General features: G+C 50.3%; 1 protein-coding gene and 2 long non-coding RNA genes across 3 annotated transcripts; all 3 read left to right on the forward strand.

Moving 5' to 3' along the window:
• The first annotated feature begins 3,226 nt into the window (after window positions 1-3,226).
• LOC133628624 (adenosine 5'-monophosphoramidase HINT2-like) lies at window positions 3,227-7,010 on the forward strand. Its single transcript, XM_062017040.1, has 4 exons — window positions 3,227-3,465; window positions 4,312-4,631; window positions 5,811-5,884; window positions 6,685-7,010. The coding sequence occupies exons 1-4, from the start codon at window positions 3,227-3,229 to the stop codon at window positions 6,832-6,834; spliced, it is 783 nt and encodes a 260-aa protein (XP_061873024.1). The 3' UTR covers window positions 6,835-7,010.
• A 9,387-nt stretch (window positions 7,011-16,397) lies between these two features.
• Window positions 16,398-18,940, forward strand: LOC133628500 (uncharacterized). The gene is made up of 3 exons (XR_009820728.1): window positions 16,398-16,617; window positions 18,183-18,256; window positions 18,927-18,940. It is a non-coding gene; the product is annotated as an uncharacterized LOC133628500 (long non-coding RNA).
• On the forward strand, window positions 18,934-19,252 carry LOC133628501 (uncharacterized). Its single transcript, XR_009820729.1, has 2 exons — window positions 18,934-19,023; window positions 19,093-19,252. It is a non-coding gene; the product is annotated as an uncharacterized LOC133628501 (long non-coding RNA).
• The last annotated feature ends 484 nt before the right edge of the window (window positions 19,253-19,736 follow it).

A 19,736-nucleotide genomic window follows, 5' to 3' on the forward strand; every position in this document is an offset into this window, starting at 1 on the left:
TGGAGTCTCCTGGGAGTGTAAGTATGCGGAATGTTTCATTCTGTTAACAGCGTTCTATAGATAGATAATGATTTGCCCAGTCATCTGAAGCGTGACACTGGAACTGCTTAGCAGTCTCCCGCGTCTTGTAGGGAGCAAACCCTTAGCTTTTTGGAAGTGGCACGCAAATGTACATAAATCCAGTGGGGGCTGTTGCTAAAACTTGAGGAAATTCCGTACGTGACGCTACAGGCATGCCATGCTGGGTGGTTTTGGCACAGTGCAACGTGTTGGAAGTGTCCAAGACCTGTTGGAGCATTTTATCGATGTCTGTGTGATCAGGCCCCCTTAATGTCCCTTTTCTGGTGAGGAGGGATATGGTGGGAGAAAAGGATGGGTCTGAAGTGCAGCTGGGGTGCTTCTGTAGTAGAGCGGACTGTCTCTTTCGTCAATTTGGGTCGACTGTCCTGGCTCTATCCTGTCCCACCTCTTGCCCAGCACCAGCTTACTTGGGGGGTGGGGGAGGTTGGAGGGACAGCCAACAGTGATGGGGGAGCACTGCTAAACAGTAGTCAAAACCTTGGTGTGATATCAAGCCCCTTCTAGATACACCTACAAAGCACAGCACCTGTGCAAGCATATTTAAGAAAGGGCAAAAGGCTGTTGGGCAGGTATTTCCCTGCTGCCCGCGCAGCCGGCAGGTGAGTATTTCCTGAAGGAACTTTTTCATCCTCTTTTTTTTCTTTTGTTGTTTCCCCCTGTCCTGTTGAGGAGGAGCATTGAGAGAGCAGCTGGGTGGGCCCTGGCAGCCGGCCAAGATCAACCCCTCCCAAAGAGTAAAAGGCACATTCCTCCATGTAGAAGTTGAAGGGGGTCGGTGGTTTAAAGAATGATAGTGACTGGGGTAGGCACGGGACATTTTGGAGATAGGAAAGTTGGGAAATATCTGGGGATTGAGTCACTTTAGGGAGTGGGGGGGGAAATGTCAAGAGAAAAAAACGCCTCTTTCTGAGCAAGGAGAGGTTCTGGTGAGAAAAGGGACCTAGACTCCATTCTTTTTCTCACTTGGTAATAAAAATGACACCTGGAACTCCTGTGTGCAGAGGGATGAAAATGTGCGGAGCCTGTTGGATGCTTTGTGTGTGCGTGTTGGAAACCCAGGAATCTGTAAAGAGGTCACAGAGTAGATGTGAGCTTGGTTAACTGAGTCTTGGTAAATTGATTAAAACAACCTTAGAGAAGGCAATGCCTTGAGATGTGAAGGGTAAAAGGACAATAAGTAAGGCTGGAGATGTAGTTCCCACCCCTTTCGTTGGGAAGGATGGGGACCGAATGTTGATTTGACTGAAGCACAGGTACCAATCCGTCTTCTGTAACTGAAATTTCAGTAGCAAAGGAGCCCCAAAGCTGAGGATTGGGCCCCAGTGAGGCTTTTGATACTGTCCAGGTTTCCCCTAGCAATGACCCCAGAGCTCTGAGGGCAATAGTGAAGGGCATGGGGGTCCAGGTGGTGTTCTCCTCAATCCTGCCAGGGTGAGGGGAAAGGGTGGGAGGAGGGCATTGATAATGGGGGTCAATAATTGGCTGTGGAGCTGGTGCTGACGAGAGGGTTTTGGGTTCTGTGACCCTGTTTGTGGATCAGCATATGCTTGGGAGAGAGGGGATCCGCCTCCCTAAGCGGGACAAAGGTGTTTTTGCCAGTAGGAAAGCTGACCTCATTAGGAGGGCTTTAAAGTAAGAAGGAGGAGCGGGAGGGAGAGAATAACCAGCAGCCCTGAGAGGAAGTGACAAACAGGGTCACAGAGCAAAGGGCGGGCGATCGGTCATGTGACAGGAAGGGATGGCAAAATCAACAAAACAGGACTTAAGCAGGCTCACCTCCAGCATTCACATGTAAGCAAAGGCAGGGCCTACGAGGCACCGTCGTCGTGGCAAAATCCCCCAAAGCCTTTTCTGGGGAGTCAACACGATGGGGTGCCTCTCTGAAGTGCCTGTACAGTAACACGTGCAGTATGGGGAATAAGCATGAGCAGTCAGAGATGCGTGTGCAGTTGCAGGGCTACGATCTTGTTGGGATCACGGAGACGTGGTGGGGTGGGGTGGCTCCTGTGACTCATTAGGAAGGAGAGGCTGGGAAGATGAGGATTAAAGGGAAGACGGGTAAGGTGGCCTTGTAGTGGGTTGCCACCCGACCAGGAAGAACAAGCGGATGAGGCCCTCTACAGACAGACAGGAGCAGCCTCGCCTTCGCAGGCCCTGGTCCTTACGGGGGACTTCACCCCAATCAATATCTGCTGGAAGGATAGCGCTGCAGGGCATAATGCAATCTAGGAGGTTCCTGGAGTGCATCAATGACAGCTTCCTCCCCCAAGTGATGGAGGAGCCAAGGAGGAGAGGTGTTCTGCTGAGCCTCCTACTGACCATCAAGGAAGGGCTCGTTGGGGATGTGAAGGTCAAAGGCAGCCTTGGCTGCAGTGACCATGAGACAGCGGAGCTCAGGATCCCGAGAGGTGGGTAAAAAGTAAGCTCACAACCTTGGACGTTCAGGAGAGACGACTGTGGCCTCTTCAGGCATCTGCTCTGAAGCGTCCCGAGGGATCAGGCCCTGGAGGGAAGAGAGGCCCCAGAAAGCTGGTGAATATTGGAGGGGTCACCTCCTCCGAGCTCAAGAGCAGCCCGTCCCAACGAACAGGAAGTCGAGCAAAAATGCCAGGAGGCCTGCGTGGATGAGCAAGGAGCTCCTGGCCAAACTCGAGGACAAAAAAAAGGAAGCCTGCCAAGGGTGGAAGCAAGGACGGGTCACCTGGGGAGAATACAGAGACATTGGTCCGAGCATGCAGGGCTGAGATTAGGAGAGCTGGAATTCCCAACTGGATTTGAATCTGGCAAGGGATGTCAAAGACAACAAGAAGGGCTTCTATAAGTACATAGGTGACAAAAGGAAGGCGGTGTAAAACGTGGGCCCTCTGCTGAATGAGGCAGGGGGACCTGGTGACACAGGACATGGAAAAGGCTGTGGGACTGCAGCGGCCGCTTCTCTCCCTTCCCCCCCTGCTGGTACGTGCCGCCCTTTCTCTTCCGTCCTGGGACTTCGAGGCGACCCGCTGAAGGAAAAATGGTGTCCACCTGCCCCAACTGCACGGCTGTGGCTGCAAACTAAACGGAAGCACTACGGCCTACCTATGCCGACGTCTGTCCCCAAACAGACCTCCCAGGGACTGATATAGCTGTCTAGACCTCGCGCTGCATGGAGCGTCGGTACCTGGAAGCCCCCCTAGCGCCGGAAGGCAGCGGTGGATGTCATAGCTACAAGCGTGCCCAGCTGGAAGATCTCCTTGGAGAAGTAGCTACGTTACAAGAGGAGCTTGACAAGCAGCACGGTATCCAGGAACGTGAGGAGGAGATCGCTATGTCATATTGTACACTGCCTCAGGCTGAGCGGCAGCCTCCCCTAAGACTGCGCAAGAGCCTGAAGCCAACCTCGAGGTGACTTGACACAAGTAACTCAGGAGTTGAAGGACACTGGATGCTTGTCGTTGCTCGGGGTGGAAGGAAGAACCCTCCCCCATGTCCTGAAGTGTCCCTACGTAACAGACAGGACGCCCTGGGGTTGGAGACTGAAGAGCATGTGAGTAAGGGACAGGAGCCAGGACAAGCCGACCGTGCAAAGCTGTCCCAACCACCCACTCGCATGAGAACCAGGGCCACCAGAGAAGCACGTAAGGATTTTAGTAATTGGCGATTCCCTACTGAGAGGCGCCGAAGTGCCCATTTGCCGTCCAGACGACTTTCTGTAGAGAAGTCTGTTGCCTACCAGCAGCTCGCATTTGTGGCCTCCCCGAGAGGCAGCTGAGCCTGGTGAACCCGACAGATTATCTATCCTCTATTTTTCTGAAAGCCTCCTACCCAGCTTAGCGCAAATCCTATCTTGACCTGCCCTCCAGCCCTCAGGCCGCCAGTGGTGAACGCAGGCTAAGTATTTTATTTTCTCCCAGGAAATGTCGAGCTTAGAAATGTCTGCGTTCCCTGAAGCGGGGCTTTTGGGGAACAATTTAGAGCAACTTCTGTTGCTTCTGGGAAATGTTCTGAAAAGTTAAGGCCTTCGCTGCGCTGCCCTGCCCTGGCAAAAGCAGTCGTTTGACTGGAGGGAGCAGCACCAAAGAGCTACAAGCACGTTTGGGATGGACTTGATGCGGTAATAAAGAACAAGAAACGGTACTTCTAGCTACGGTGGCCTCTTCTGAGACCTCGTGTCCTGGCCAGGGGTTCGCGGCGCTACACAGAGCGGATCCGTCCGCGGACTCGCCGAATGTGTTCTCTCCCCGCCTCCAGGTTGGATCCCTCCGCGCGCCGGGGACACGCAAACTCCCTGCGCGCCGGTAGGCACCGGGCCGACGAGGGGCGGGGACAAGCGAAAACGACAGGCGAGACAGCCAATGGAGACGCAGGATCGGCCGGCGGCCATCTGGCGTCCCAATGGACGCCGCCGAGGGCCTGGCCGAGTGGAGGAAGCGCGGGGGCGACAAAGGGCCTTGTAGTGGTTGACGAGATCATCGGGGTGCGAGCCGCGCTGCCCGGTGGCGCCGGTACCGTCTTCGGAACGATCATCGTCCAGGCGCTTCCCCGCCAACGTCACCTACGAGGACGAGGAGGTAGCCGTGACTTTGCTCTGCGCGCGCTTCCTCTTCCCTTGTCCCCGTCCCCCTTGCCCCCGCGCTCGCAGGCACTCTGAGCCGAGGACCGGCGTTGCGCGGTGCCCGGCAGCGCGGCAGGGATGGTTGGCGGCGTTGCGGCGGGTGACCCTGTGGAGGGACTGGGGACGGACGGACGGGGCCTCTCTGGGTTGCGGCGCTCTCTGCTGCACCATCCCTAAACCATCGCGCTTTTTCCGTGTGCCACCCACTCCCGCCACATTTTCCACGGCTGCCGCGGCGCGTACTGGGTTGCTGGTGCTGCCCTGCCGTCCTCGGTTCCCAGCCCCACCGTGTCGTGTGTGCGCGCGCGCGCGCGTAGAGGAGAGCCTCTGAAGGTAAGGCACTTTGCGGCAGCCGCAGACGTTTTCCGCGTGATTTCCCTTTGGCACTGCAAGTCGCGCCAAGTTTGCTGCCGAGGGACGGGAGCGGTCTTAAGTCGTGTAGGATGAAAGTCCTGTAATGTTAGATTAAGCACCCGCAGACGGTCTGCTGGGGGATTCCAAGTGGATGGATGGATGGATGGATGGATGGAAACAGACAACGTCCGAGTAGTGACCGTCATGAGTTAGTTCTGCATAGGAGAAATGCAAGTCTTGGTGCGCCTCGTAATAGCATTATAGAGTTTTTACCGCTCTGCTGTGCCAGGCACTTGCAGGCTTGCTGTGATTATGCTTTTGTTCTATACTTGATCTCCTGCCATACCATGGAAAATGAGTGGCTGCTGAACTTCCGCTTCACTAAGTTGTTGACTGATTCAGTTAAGCTATTTGTTTCCTGCCTCTGTGTGGACCACGTCAAATAGAAAAACTGCTTAGCAAATGATCACTCCAAATTCAAACGTACTGGAGGTCACTAATCTGAAAGCACTGGCCTGTCTCCTTGCCCCCATCATATTGCACGCTGAGTCTCGCTTCCAAAGGGGACTCTGTGAATGTACTTTGTGTACAGAAAGTATTCATATTGCGTAAGAAAAAGCAACGTTTTGGCTTGTTTTTGGGGCCTCTGGTAACCTGCTTCCGTACGAGTTCAGTGGGACATGTTGAATTGCTGAAGGTATTACCTTTCTCTGAAGCCAATTGCGTTTTAACAGTTTACTCTTCCTCCGGGGCCTTGTGTTCCTCAGTCTTTCACCCCAAGCTCTGAAGCGTTTCCTAGTCATGCCTAAGGAGCCAATTATCAGGTGGCCTGAAGCAGAAGATTGTGGTGAATCTGTAAGTACTGCCGAAGCTTTCTGTACGCTAAACCGTATCTGTAACTAGTCCCTAATTTCCCAGACTCTTTCCCATCCCCCCTTTTCCTCTTGATAGGACACAGTAGGCTATTTTGGGGGATGGGGGGGTCTGTGTGGTTGCCTCTAGCTTGTAATGGAGTAGAGCTTTTTGACTAAAAGTAGTGATGTAAAGCATGCCCATCGTCATGGTTTAGAGGAGAGTAGTAGTACTTCTCCTGACAAGGCGAAGAGGGATTGGGGTTTTCGGCAGGTCAGGGGTAAGGAAGGGCAAAGCTGGTAGAGAGGCGCCAGACGCTTCACTGTTAGTCGTGAAAGCGGAGTTCAAAGACTCTGTATAACCAATGCAAAAGGCAGCCTAAATGTTCTTTTCCACCAGATTTGCCTATGTTGCCTGAAGATATGATGGGGACTTTAACCTGGAGACAAACTTAGCTTCTGTGGCTGTTTTGTAGTTCCTTACTGTCTGGCTTGAAAAAAATTGCATAGCTCCCACCCCCTCCCCCCTCATTTCACCTCCCCCCTTCCCCACCATAGTGTGCCCAGTCGCACTTTGTAGCCTCCTTGGAAAAGGACATTTGCAGGCAGCAGCACAGACAGTGATTTGAAGCACAATGTTTGAATTGCTAGGAATTGACTACCTGGTTTGTCCGAGTGGTTCGCTGCTCTCGTTCCTTCCCTTCCTGCCCTCTCCCCTCTTTGTGTTTCGCATTTTATTTTATTTTATTTTATTTTATTTTATTTTATTTTATTTCATTTATTGTTTTGTACTTCTTTCTCCAGCTTCTTGGGCATTTAATGATTGTTGGCAAGGAGCATGATGCTCACCTGGGCCTGACCAATGGATTCCGGAGGGTTGTGAATGAAGGGCTGGAGGATGGTCAGTCTGTGAATCACGTACGTCTACGTCAGTTGGGCTGGTCGCCTGGCTAAGAGTTTTTCACCGCAGGAGTTGCTGCACATGTACACGTCGCCACTGCATGGATTTCGACTGTTGCCCGTCAATCTAGCCTCTGTCGATGTCTGATTTTTCTGTGACGCGTGTCTGTGGAAGGTAATAAAAGTTCTGAGCAGCAGTTGCACAATAAAGATCGAGCATGGGGATATCATCTCTGTCTCGTGTGTCTTACTGAGGGAAATAGTTCTGCAAGTTACAGTGGAGTCTCCTGGGAGCGTAAGTATGCAGAATGTTTCATTCTGTTAACAGCGTTCTATAGATAGATAATGATTTACCCAGTCATCTGAAGCTTGACACTGGAACCGCTTAGCAGTCTCCCGCGTCTTGTAGGGAGCAAACCCTTAGCTTTTTGGAAGTGGCACGCAAATGTACATAAATCCAGTGGAGGCTGTTGCTAAAACTTGAGGAAATTCCGTACGTGACGCTACAGGCATGCCATGCTGGGTGGTTTCGGCAGAGTGCAACGTGTTGGAAGCATCCAAAACCTGTTGGAGCACTTTATCGATGTCTATGTGATGAGGCCCCGTTGAGGTGAGGAGGGATATGGTGGGAGAAAAGGATGGGTCTGAAGTGCAGCTGGGGTGCTTCTGTAGTAGAGCGGACTGTCTCTTTCGTCAATTTGGGTTGACTGTTCTGGCTCTATCCTGTCCCACCTCTTGCCCAGCACCAGCTTACTTGGGGGGTGGGGGAGGTTGGAGAGACAGCCAACAGTGCTGGGGAAGCACTGCTAAACAGTAGCTAAAACATTGGTGTGTTATCAAGCCCCTTCTAGCTACACCTACAAAGCACAGCACCTGTGCAAGCATATGGGCAAAAGGCTGTTGGGCAGGTATTTCCCTGCTGCCCGCGCAGCCGGCAGGTGAGTATTTCCTGAAGGAACTTTTTCATCCTCTTTTTTTTCTTTTGTTGTTTCCCCCTGTCCTGTTGAGGAGGAGCATTGAGAGAGCAGCTGGGTGGGCCCTGGCAGCCGGCCAAGATCAACCCCTCCCAAAGAGTAAAAGGCACATTCCTCCATGTAGAAGTTGAAGGGGGTCGGTGGTTTAAAGAATGATAGTGACTGGGGTAGGCACAGGACATTTTGGAGATAGGAAAGTTGGGAAATATCTGTGGATTGAGTCACTTTATGGGGTGGGGGGGGGAATGTCAAGAGGAAAAAGCCTTCTTTCTGAGCAAGGAGAGGTTCTTGTGTGAAGAAGGACCTAGACTCCATTCTTTTTTTCACTTGGTAATAAAAATGACACCTGGAACTCCTGTGTGGAGAGGGATGAAAATGTGCGGAGCCTGTTGGATGCTTTGTATGTGCATGTTGGAAACCCAGGAATGAATGGCTGTAAAGAGGTCACGGAGTAGATGTGAGCTTGGTTAACTGAGTCTTGGTAAATTGATTAAAACAGCCTTAGAGAAGGCAATGCCTTGAGATGTGAAGGGTAAAAGGACAATAAGTAAGGCTGGAGATTGCTGAAGACGACGGGAGACAAGCCCACCCTGTAGTGCAACAAGTCTCAACTTTATTTGCAAAGATACAACTCTTTTATAGATACAATAATGAGGCTCATACATATTGCAAAAGCTAAGCTCATCATTGGTTCCCAGTTAGATGGAAACTTCGCCCTTGTTTCAACATACTCCAGATACTTGTGGCTGCTTAACCCAAACTAAGCTCCTGCTTTCTCATCCTGTTATCATACAACTCTCTTGCTCTCACATCCTTGAGCAAGAGTCCAATATCCTATCGCTTAATGCTTACTGCCTAACCAGCTGTATTCTATCATGTCCTCTTTCCTCTAGCCAAGTCTCCACAAAACTCCCCACATTTACCCCGTTTTCTCTTTGGAAAATGATATTAGCCTGCCACATCCTCTCAAATGTTCTTTCTATTGTCCGTTGAATACAATTTATAAAACAGGGAAACACTAACAATACAAATAGAACAATACCCATAAAGCCAATTCCATACATTATAACATTTCGCAACCAAGGGCCTATTCCCCATCCCTTAAGCCATCCTTCAAGTCCTAATCCCTTTTCTTGTTTCAACTGATGTAATCCCTGTTGAAGTTCTTTCAGTTTGGCATGTATCGAGGTGGAATGGTCCGACAGGTTCATACAACACATGCCCTCAAATTCTTCACATTCATGTCCGTGGGCTAATAATAAAAAGTCTATGGCAGCTCTATTTTGTAACACCGCATGATTTACACTTTGAACGTCAGCTGTTAACATATCAATCATTTCTGAAGTTTTATTTAACTCATCTTTAGTCCAACATCCTAACTGTTTAGCCAAGTTCATGGCCTTATTGGCTGCTCCTCCTGGCAAAAAGAGTGGCAACTATGACTTGCTTCAGTTCACTCCAAAATCGTGGGGGACCAATATCAGTACAATCAAACTCATAATAACTACGTTTTTTGCGGGAGCTTTTATTATGGTCAGCAAGCTGCATCAGCGTGGTTAAGTTAGGGTAGAATAAAGAGAGTTTCCCCAAATAACAGGGTCCACCCGGGGGATTTACTGGTATTCCGTTCCAGGCCCTTTCTCCACAGATTAAAAATATTCCCGTGGGCAATTTCTTCGGTGATGTAATACTAGAGACATTACATCTGGAATACAATTGCTTAAATACCGTTTCTGACTTCAAAGAAGAGTCTAAGGTGGCCCAATATTTTTGATTTCTATTAAAGTCATGGATATCCAGTGGCATAAAACTTATCCAATTTTCCCCCAGTTCCATTAGTACCAAAGCTTGCATTGGCACTTCCAAACAAGTCTGTTTCCTCAGGGGGTGAGGCTAATGTGGTATTAAGGGACTTAATTATCTCACATTGACGTTTCCCATCATCATCCTGTGATCATCGCTAATTGTGTTCAGCCCCGTCCTATTACACAAGGTGTTATTGTCTACTAGTCCACAAAATTCCTCCGGATTCCACACAGGCAATCCTATCAAACAGGTTTTAAAAGGATTAGTAACCCCTCCCAAACTAAGACAAAGAGATGATTGACCAGTTTGATTAGCAAAGGTTATCCAAATATTATCTCTAGGCTGATTAAAATGCGTCAAGCTGTTAGCAATTATAGTTACACTAAAAGCTATGGTTATAACAAAACACCTCATTATTATTCATTAAGTTCACTGTCTTTTTGTTATATAACCTTCAGTCTTTTGATTGTTAGCCGGTCCTCCAATGACCGCAAGACGAGGGTGTATTTATTCTCCAATCTCTTCCTGACCTTTTTCGTCAGATGGTTTGATCTCCGCAGCTTCAAGGACAGCTCTTGTCCACCTGGCTGGCACCCAAATGGATCCTGTGGGAGAGTCAACACACAAATACCCACGTCCCCGGTATAATACTTTGGCCGGAGGCTGCCATATCCCTGTTTTAGGGTCACGATATTTAACCCATATTTCTTTCTTTCTCTCCTTTTGTGCCTTTGGATTATGATGTATTATTACAGGTGGTAGCTTCTGTTCCCCAAACACACACAGGTGGTTCATAACAAATAAGGCCTTTAACAATTTCATATGCGGATCTTTAACATCCCCATATTTACCAAGATATCTTTTTAGAGTCCCATTAGCTCTTTCTATTATGGCCTGTCCTGTGGGGGAATGGGGAATCCCTGCTACATGTTTAACTCCCCATTGCCTCATAAACTGTTCTATGCTTCTACTTATATAGGCCGGCCCATTGTCTGTCTTTATTTTCTGAGGAATTCCCATTATTGCAAAACAACTATATAAATGACGCTCCACATGTATGGCCCTCTCCCCTATCTGTGCTGTTGCCCAAACGAATTTGCTCCATGTGTCTATGGTTACATGCACATATTTTAGTCTTCCAAACTCTGCCACATGAGTGACATCCATCTGCCAAACTTCAACCCCTTGTTTACACCATGTGCTCACATCTGCCACCACCAGCACCTCCTCTCACTCCACCCCGTGCCCACCTCTTCTGTACCTTCCACCTCTCACGTTACAACCCGAGATCTTCCGGACGCCTACCACATCTCCCCCTCCTTATGCTCGATGACTCCAGTGTCCTGTGGCACGGGCTGATACATAACGTGTCTGCCCAGCACATATGCTAGCTGAGCCAATTGCAGGAAGATATGATCAGGTGCTGGTCGTGTTCCACTTCACTATTCAATCTTGACTCCATCTTGATCTGCATCACGGCGAGCACTCCGAGAAACACGTCAATCTGCAAGAGAGACTCAGTAGACCGTTATATCTTCTACGCCCCATGCTCTCCCCCTCCCTAAGACGGTTGAGCTGTACTTTTAAAGTAGTGTGAGTGCATTTAACGACCGCCTGTCTCTGGCTAGTGTGAGGGATACCGTGGCTCAGTGCATGGGGATAGCTGGTATGTCCATGACCCCTCCGGGCAGCCCGCTCCACTGTTTTTAATAACTCAAATTTTACTAACAAGCATCAGACCTCCATAATCAGCAGCAAAGCTAGCGTGTTTATAGTACTTCTAATTGGTCCTTTCTCTAAAAGCCAGCTGTAGTTTTCTGTGACAAGCCTTGCAGTTTCACACGCTGCCTCAGCCTCCTCCTTGCTCGAAGTTGTTATCTCGTATGTATTTTTGCTTCTTCGTTTCTCACAGTCGAGAGCAGCTCAAGGTCAATCTGCACATTAGTTTAGCAACTCATGCCTGGTAAGCTTCTTCTTATCCACTGAAAAAACCCCACACCTGACAAAGTTATTATACTTGCGCTAAAGGTAAAATCTCTAGCAGGTCTATGTTGCAAAGTTGTATGGCTAATACTACTTACATTACTAATCAAGTCTTCTAATGTCATTGAGGTTTGGTTGCTTTGTTTGCTAGGCCAGTATCCTAATTTGCATAGCTGAGTTAATAAAGCAGATACTCCTACACCTGGAGCAAATATACTAGTTGCTATTATTGCTGAGGGAGACCAAAGGTAACATGGTCATCACATTCGCTAGTAAATGCATGCACAAATTGTTTTGGACAATGATGTTTCTAAATCATTGTGTGATTAGGCATCAAGATCGTCAGTTGTCCCAAACTGCATGGTCCCCTTTGTAATCTCGAGGGTATTCCAGGCCATGCCTGGTCCCCACAGATCAGAAAAATTCCCTTTGGTAACTGTACAGGCACAAGACTAGACCTGGATCTTTTTGGTGAAGTATAATTGCACCAAGATGTTGTGTTCTTATACACGCCCAGGGTGGGATCCACATTCTGTCCCAAATGTTTTGGTATTGCTGGTAAAATTAAACATAACACAAAAATCCATCTTTATACATCCCAATAATTCTAACTCCTCTGGCTCTGTTGTCATTATTGGCAACCATGAAATGAGAAAATCACAGTTGTCAACTTTGCCATTACCCTTAACTAAGGGATTTGGTTTTAATGCATTTGGTACAGGCCATTGTGCCACATCTGATGGAACTCCCACCAAACAGGTAGAAAAAGGATTATCTGGAGTGGTCATTGATAAACATATTGTAGACTGATTGATTGCTTTGGCCAGTGTAAGCCACATGTTTTGCTTGGGTTGTTGAAATTGCCTAAAACCATTTACCACAATCACTTAAAGCATCAACAGTATGACAAAATCCATTTTTTTACTCCTGATCAAAAAAAAAAAAAAACCCTTCACCAATGAGTCTAAAACCTAAACCACCTTTTAGCTTCTCAATGTCAAAATGTTCTGTTCTTCCAAGTTCCATTCCTGACACCTAAAACACCTTAGAAAGTTTCCACTGTAAGAAAACTACTATTCGTCACCACATTTACAGCAAAATGCATAACATAACTACCAACAGTTTTTACACTCTTTGAGGCAAGGGATTGAGGATGGAAAGGACGAGCCCAGCGGTCCGTGAGGGCTGGGGCCGGCCGTGTCGGCGCGCGGTGTATGGGGGGGCACTCCGGAGACACTGACCGGGCGCGGGAAGCGGCTGCGCGGCGGCGGCTGCGGATGGAAGGGGCGGGGGGGGTCTGGCTCACTCCGTGCCGGCCCTGGCGCCGGCGGCGCAGTCGGTATTACTCTCTCCCGTGTTTTCTTTTTCTTCCCTCTCGTGCCCGATGGTGCCCAGTCTAACATGGGGTCGCGCTCCCCCACTCTCCTCTGATCATCCTGCGCTGCACCCCCGCCCGACTCCGCCCACTTGGCATTCCCCTGCAAGTCGGCCCAGGGGTAACTCGGCGGGCTGGGCTCGAATGGGAAGCAGCTCTCCCGCGGGGGCTCTGCTCCGAAGCCCCTTCGCCTCTCTGACTTTGTAAAAACTCTTGTGTAGAGAACTTTTTTCTTTACTCCGCGTAGCCGCACCACCCCCCGTCTCCTCACCAGACTCCGTCTTCTAGCTCTCATTTCTGCCACTCCTCCACATAGATCACTCATCTTCGGTGGCCAACGAGGCGGCTGACTTTTCCCCTTTGTCCCGCCTCCATTTCCGTCAGGCGCCAACTTTGGCGGATCGTGGGGTGGCTGACTTTTCTCTTTTCTCGGTATCATCCGCCTCAGCGCCGCTCCCGGCACTACTCTCGGTGCTGCTCCCGGCGCTGCTCTCGGCGCCTCTCCCGCCACTGCTCCCGGCATCTCTCCCGGCGCCTCTCCCGGCGCTACTCTCGGCGCCTCTCTCGGCACTAATGTCGGTGCCTCTCCCGGCGCTTCTCTCGGCGCTACACGCTCTACACGCGGTGGGGGGGAGCATTACTTTTGAGACGGTAGGAGCCAGCGGGGTGGATTGGAACCAGTCACGCTCATAGTTTTTATTCTTACTCTGTGCTGCTGATGCGTGCTCAGCAGCCTTCTTTTCTGCCTGATGTTGCAACAACTCATTGTGCACTATCCTCCAAAGCTTCCCTAACTTTTCAGCTATCTCATCGTCCTCCAGGGTAGCTTCCCACAGCAAATCCCCAAATTTACGCCATTCGCTCAATTCATGCACTGTATGTGGATTCTGAAACACTCCCTTAGCATACCCATAAGCTAACAACCCTGGTAGGTCTTTTTGCAGATCTATACCCTTTATCTGCCGCTTCTGCAAGAATGCAGTAAATAAATCATATGCCGCTTGCCTTTCCATACCTATTATTGTCAGCGCGCTGTTGCAGCCCTTCAAGGTCCGGCAGCACGTATCGGCCGGGCTCGTCTATACGGTCACCCAGGGCACGGCGTGTTCCCAATTTTCATGCTTATTGCCGTCCTTGCTGCATAGGACCCGAACCCCTTCGTCGCTCCGCCGTGGCGCCCAGTCGGTATATCACGTCCTTCGTGTATCACGTCGGGGTCACCATTTGCTGAAGACGACAGGAGACAAGCCCACCCTGTAGTGCAACAAGTCTCAACTTTATTTGCAAAGATACAGCTCTTTTATAGATACAATAATCAGGCTCATACATATTGCAAAAGCTAAGCTCATCGTTGGTTCCCAGTTAGATGCAAACCTCGCCCTGGTTTCAACATACTCCAGATACTTGTGGCTGCTTAACCCAAACTAAGCTCCTGCTTTCTCATCCTATTATCGTACAGATCTCTTACTCTCACATCCTTGAGCAAGAGTCCAATATCCTGTCGCTTAATGCTTACTGCCTAACCAGCTGTATTCTATCATGTCCTCTTTCCTCTAGCCAAGTCTCCACAAAACTCCCCACAGGAGATGTAGTTCCCACCCCTTTCGTTGGGAAGGATGGGGACCGAATGTTGATTTGACTGAAGCACAGGTACCAATCCGTCTTCTGTAACTGAAATTTCAGTAGCAAAGGAGCCCCAAAACTGAGAATTGGGCCCCAGAGAGGCTTTTGATACTGTCCAGGTTTCCCCTAGCAATGACCTCAGAGCTCTGAGGGAGATAGTGAAGGGCATGGGGGCCCAGGTGGTGTTCTCCTCAATCCTGCCAGGGTGAGGGGAAAGGGTGGGAGGAGGGCATTGATAATGGGGGTCAATAATTGGCTGTGGAGCTGGTGCTGACGAGAGGGTTTTGGGTTCTGTGACCCTGTTTGTGGATCAGCATATGCTTGGGAGAGAGGGGATCCACCTCCCTAAGCGGGACAAAGGTGTTTTTGCCAGTAGGAAAGCTGACCTCATTAGGAGGGCTTTAAGAAGAAGGAGGGGGAGGGAGAGAATAACCAGCAGCCCTGAGAGGCAGTGACAAACAGGGTCGCTGAGCAAAGGGCGGGTGGTCATGTGACAGGAAGGGATGGCAAAATCAACAAAACAGGACTTAAGCAGGCTCACCTCCAGAATACACATGTAAGCAAAGGCAGTGGCTATGAGGCACCGTTGTCATGGCAAAATCCCCCAAAGCCTTTTCTGGGGAGTCAACACACTGGGATCCCTCTCTGAAGTGCCCGTACAGTAACGCGTGCAGTATGGGGAATAAGCATGAGCAGAATAAGCATGAGACGTGGTGGGGTGGGGTGGCTCCCGTGACTCATTAGGAAGGAGAGGCTGGGAAGATGAGGATTAAAGGGAAGATGGGTAAGGGTAGCCTTGTAGTGGGTGGCCACCCGACCAGGAAGAACAAGCGGATGAGGCCCTCTACAGACAGACAGGAGCAGCCTCGCCTTCGCAGGCCCTGGTCCTTACGGGGGACTTCAACCACCCCAATCAATATCTGCTGGAAGGACAGCACTGCAGGGCATAATGCAATCTAGGAGGTTCCTGGAGTGCATCAATGACAGCTTCCTCCCCCAAGTGATGGAGGAGCCAAGCAGGAGAGGTGTTCCTACTGACAATCAAGGAGGGGCTCGTTGGGGATGTAAAGGTCAAAGGCAGCCTTGGTTGCAGTGACCATGAGACAGCGGAGCTCAGGATCCCGAGAGGAGGGTAAAAAGTAAGCTCACAACCTTGGACGTTCAGGAGAGATGACTGTGGCCGAAGCGCCCATTTACCGTCCAGACGACTTTCTGTAGAGAAGTCTGTTGCCTACCAGCAGCTCGCATTCGTGTCGTCACCGAGAGGCAGCCGAGCCTGGTGAACCCGACAGATTATCTATCATCCTCTATTTTTCTGAAAGCCTCCTACCCAGCTTAGCGCAAATCCTATCTTGACCTGCCCTCCAGCACTCAGGTCGCCAGTGGTGAACGCGGGCTAAGTATTTTATTTTCTCCCAGGAAGCGTGGAGCTTAGAAATGTCTTCGTTCCCTGAAGTGGGGCTTTTGGGGAACAATTTTGAGCATCATCTGTTGCTTCTGCAAAATGTTATGAAAAGTTAAGGGCTGCGCTGCCCTGCCCTGCCCTGGCAAAAGCAGTCGTTTGACTGGAGGGAGCAGCACCAAAGAGCTACAAGCACGTTTGGGGTGGACTTGATGCGGTAATAAAGAACAAGAAACGGTACTTCTAGCTACGGCGGCCTCTTCTGAGACCTCGTGTCCTGGCCAGGAGTTCGCGGCGCTACACAGCGCAGATCCGTCCGCGGACTCGCCGAATGTGTTCTCTCCCCGCCTCCAGGTTGGATCCCTCCGCGCGCCGGGGACACGCAAACTTCCTGCGCGCCGGTAGGCACCGGGTCGACGAGGGGCGGGGACAAGCGAAAATGACAGGCGGGACAGCCAATGGAGACGCAGGATCGGCCGGCGGCCATCTGGCGGCCCAATGGACGCCGCCGAGGGCCTGACCGAGTGGAGGAAGCGAGGGGGCAACAAAGGGCCTTGTAGTGGTTGACGAGATCATCGGGGTGCGAGCCGCGCGGCCCGGTGGCGCCGGTACCGTCTTCGGAACGATCATCGTCCAGGCGCTTCCCCGCCAACGTCACCTACGAGGACGAGGAGGTAGCCGCGGCTTTGCTCTACGCGCGCTTCCTCTTCCCTTGTCCCCGTCCCCCTTGCCCCCGCGCTCGCAGGCACTCTGAGCCGAGGACCGGCGTTGCGCGGTGCCCGGCAGCGCGGCAGGGAAGGTTGGCGGCGTTGCGGCGGGTGACCCTGTGGAGGGACTGGGGACGGACGGACGGGGCCTCTCTGGGTTGCGGCGCTCTCTGCTGCACCATCCCTAAAACATCGCGCTTTTTCCGTGTGCCCCCCACTCCCGCCACCTTTTCCACGGTTGCCGCGGCGCGTACTGGGTTGTTGGTGCTCCCCTGCTCGCCTCGGTTCCCAGCCCCACCGTGTCGTGTGTGCGCGCGCTCGCGCGTAGAGGAGAGCCTGTGAAGGTAAGGCACTTTGCGGCAGCCGCAGACGTTTTCCGCGTGATATCCCTTTGGCACTGCAACTCGCGCCAAGTTTGCTGCCGAGGGACGGGAGCGGTCCTACGTCGTGTAGAATGAAAGTCCTGTAATGTTAGATTAAGCACCCGCAGGCGGTCTGCTGGGCGATTCCAAGTGGATGGATGGATGGATGGATGGATGGATGGAAACAGTGAACGTCCGAGTAGTGACCGTCATGAGTTAGTTCTGCATAGGAGAAATGCAAGTCTTGGTGCGCCTCGTAATAGCATTATAGAGTTTTCACCGTTCTGCTGTGCCAGGCTTTTGTTTTGAACCCCTAAACTGTTTTATCAAGTCAAAGAATTACAGCTTTTATTATTTTTCTCGGCGGGCGGAGCGGGGGGGGGGAAGTAGAAATCGATCATCCTGCAGGCTGCAAAAGCTTCCCAGATGCTGTTTCTGTGGTGAAGTGGGACGTGATAACATGTGTGCTTGCAAGGTTCACGGATGCTGGTGCACCAGAACTGGAGTGAGCTGCTTACACTGTAGGGGAAAAAATGCAGCCGTTTCCCAACCAGCGTTTACTTTGAGTTAGTATTTTGTATGATTTTGTTATTAAAACGCTGAAGATTAACAGTTAGGGATGTCTTCTGCGTTTGAAGGTGGGGTTTGCGTGCAGTATAGAAGACGGCCTCGTGCTATGCACTTGCAGGCTTGCTGTGACTATGCTGTTGTTCAGTACTTGGTCTCCTGCCATACCATGGAAAATGAGTGGCTGCTGATCTTCCGCTTCACTAAGCTGTTGGCTGATTCAGTTAAGCTGTTTGTTTCCTGCCTCTGTGTGGGCCACGTCAAATAGAAAAACTGCTTAGCAAACGATCACCCCAAATTCAAACGTACTGGAGGTCACTAATCTGAAAGTACGGGCCTGTCTCCTTGCCCCCATTATCTTGCACGCTGAGTCTCGCTTCCAAAGGGGGCTCTGTGAATGTACTTTGTGTACAGAAAATATTCATATTGCGTAAGAAAAAGCAATGTTTTGGCTTGTGTTTGGGGCCTCTGGTAACCTGCTTCCGTACGAGTTCAGTGGGACATGTTGAATTGCTGAAGCTATTACCTTTCTCTGAAGCCAATTGCGTTTTAACGATTTACTCTTCCTCTGGGGCTTTGTGTTCCTCGATCTTTCACCCCAAGCTCTGAAGCGTTTCCTAGTCATGCCTAAGGAGCCAATTATCAGGTGGCCTGAAGCAGAAGATTCTGGTGAATCTGTAAGTACTGCCGAAGCTTTCTGTACACTAAACCGTACCTGTAACTAGTCCCTAATTTCCCAGACTCTTTCCCATCCGCCCTTTCCCTCTTGATAGGGCACAGTAGGCTATCTTGGGGGATGGGGGGGTCTCTGTGATTGCCTCTAGCTTGTAATGGGATAGAGCTTTTTGACTAAAAATAGTGATATAAAGCAATGCTCATCCCTGGGTATGTACTTCTGGTGCAAACCAGAATTGCCTATGTTGCCTGAAGATATAATGGGGGCTTTAACCTGGAGACAAACTTAGCTTCTGTGGCTGTTTTGTAGTTCCTTGCTGTCTGTCTTGAAAAAAATTGCATAGCTCCCACCCCCCCCCCCCCCATTTCACCTCCCCCCTTCCCCGCCATAGTGTGTCCAGTCGCACTTTGTAGCCTTGCTTGGAAAAGGACATTTGCAGGCAGCAGCACAGACAGTAATTTGAAGCACAATGTTTGAATTGCTAGGAATTGGCTACCTGGTTTCTCTGGGTGGTTCTCTGCTCTTGTTCATTCCCTTCCTGCCCTCTTCCCTCTGTGTGTAGCATTTCATTTCATTTTATTCTATTTTATTTTATTCTATTCTATTCTATTTTATTTTATTTTATTTCATTTTATTTTATTTCATTTATGATTTTGTACTTCTTTCTCCAGCTTCTTGGGCATTTAATGATTGTTGGCAAGGAGCGTGCTGCTCACCTGGGCCTGACCAATGGATTCCGGAAGATTGTGAATGAAGGGTCCGAGGATGGTCAGTCTGTGTATCATGTACGTCTACGTCAGTTGGGCTGGCCGCCTGGCTAAGAGTTTTTCACCGCAGGAGTTGCTGCACATGTACACGTCACCACTGCATGGATTTCGACTGTTGCCCGTCAATCTAGCCTCTGTCGATGTCTGATTTTTCTGTGACGCGTGTCTGTGGAAGGTAATAAAAGCTTTGAGCAGCAGTTGCACAATAAAGATCGAGCATGGGGATATCATCTCTGTCTCGTGTGTCTTACTGAGGGTAATAGTTCTGCAAGTTACAGTGGAGTCTCCTGGGAGCGTAAGTATGCGGAATGTTTCGTTCTGTTAACAGCGTTCTATAGATAGATAATGATTTACCCAGTCATCTGAAGCGTGACGCTGGAACCGCTTAGCAGTCTCCCGCGTCTTGTAGGGAGCAAACCCTTAGCTTTTTGGAAGTGGCACGCAAATGTACATAAATCCAGTTGAGGCTGTTGCTAAAACTTGAGGAAATTCCGTACGTGACGCTACAGGCATGCCATGCTGGGTGGTTTTGGCAGAGTGCAACGTGTTGGAAGCATTCAAAACCTGTTGGAGCACTTTATTGATGTCTATGTGATGAGGCCCTGTTGAGGTGAGGAGGGATATGGTGGGAGAAAAGGATGGGTCTGAAGTGCAGCTGGGGTTCTTCTGTAGTAGAGCGGACTGTCTCTTTCGTCAATTTGGGTTGACTGTTCT

Source organism: Colius striatus, chromosome W (assembly GCF_028858725.1).
Source record: "Colius striatus isolate bColStr4 chromosome W, bColStr4.1.hap1, whole genome shotgun sequence".
Lineage (NCBI taxonomy): Eukaryota > Metazoa > Chordata > Aves > Coliiformes > Coliidae > Colius > Colius striatus.

What these genes read in the sequence shown, in the direction of transcription:
- LOC133628624 (XM_062017040.1), top strand. Translation starts at nt 3,227, where the DNA reads ATGGAGCGTCGGTACCTGGAAGCCCCCCTAGCGCCGGAAGGCAGCGGT. An exon ending in TCACCTACGAGGACGAGGAG is followed by an intron (nt 4,632 to 5,810) that starts GTAGCCGTGACT and finishes TTTCACCCCAAG; the next exon opens with CTCTGAAGCGTTTCCTAGTC. An exon ending in CAGAAGATTGTGGTGAATCT is followed by an intron (nt 5,885 to 6,684) that starts GTAAGTACTGCC and finishes TTCTTTCTCCAG; the next exon opens with CTTCTTGGGCATTTAATGAT.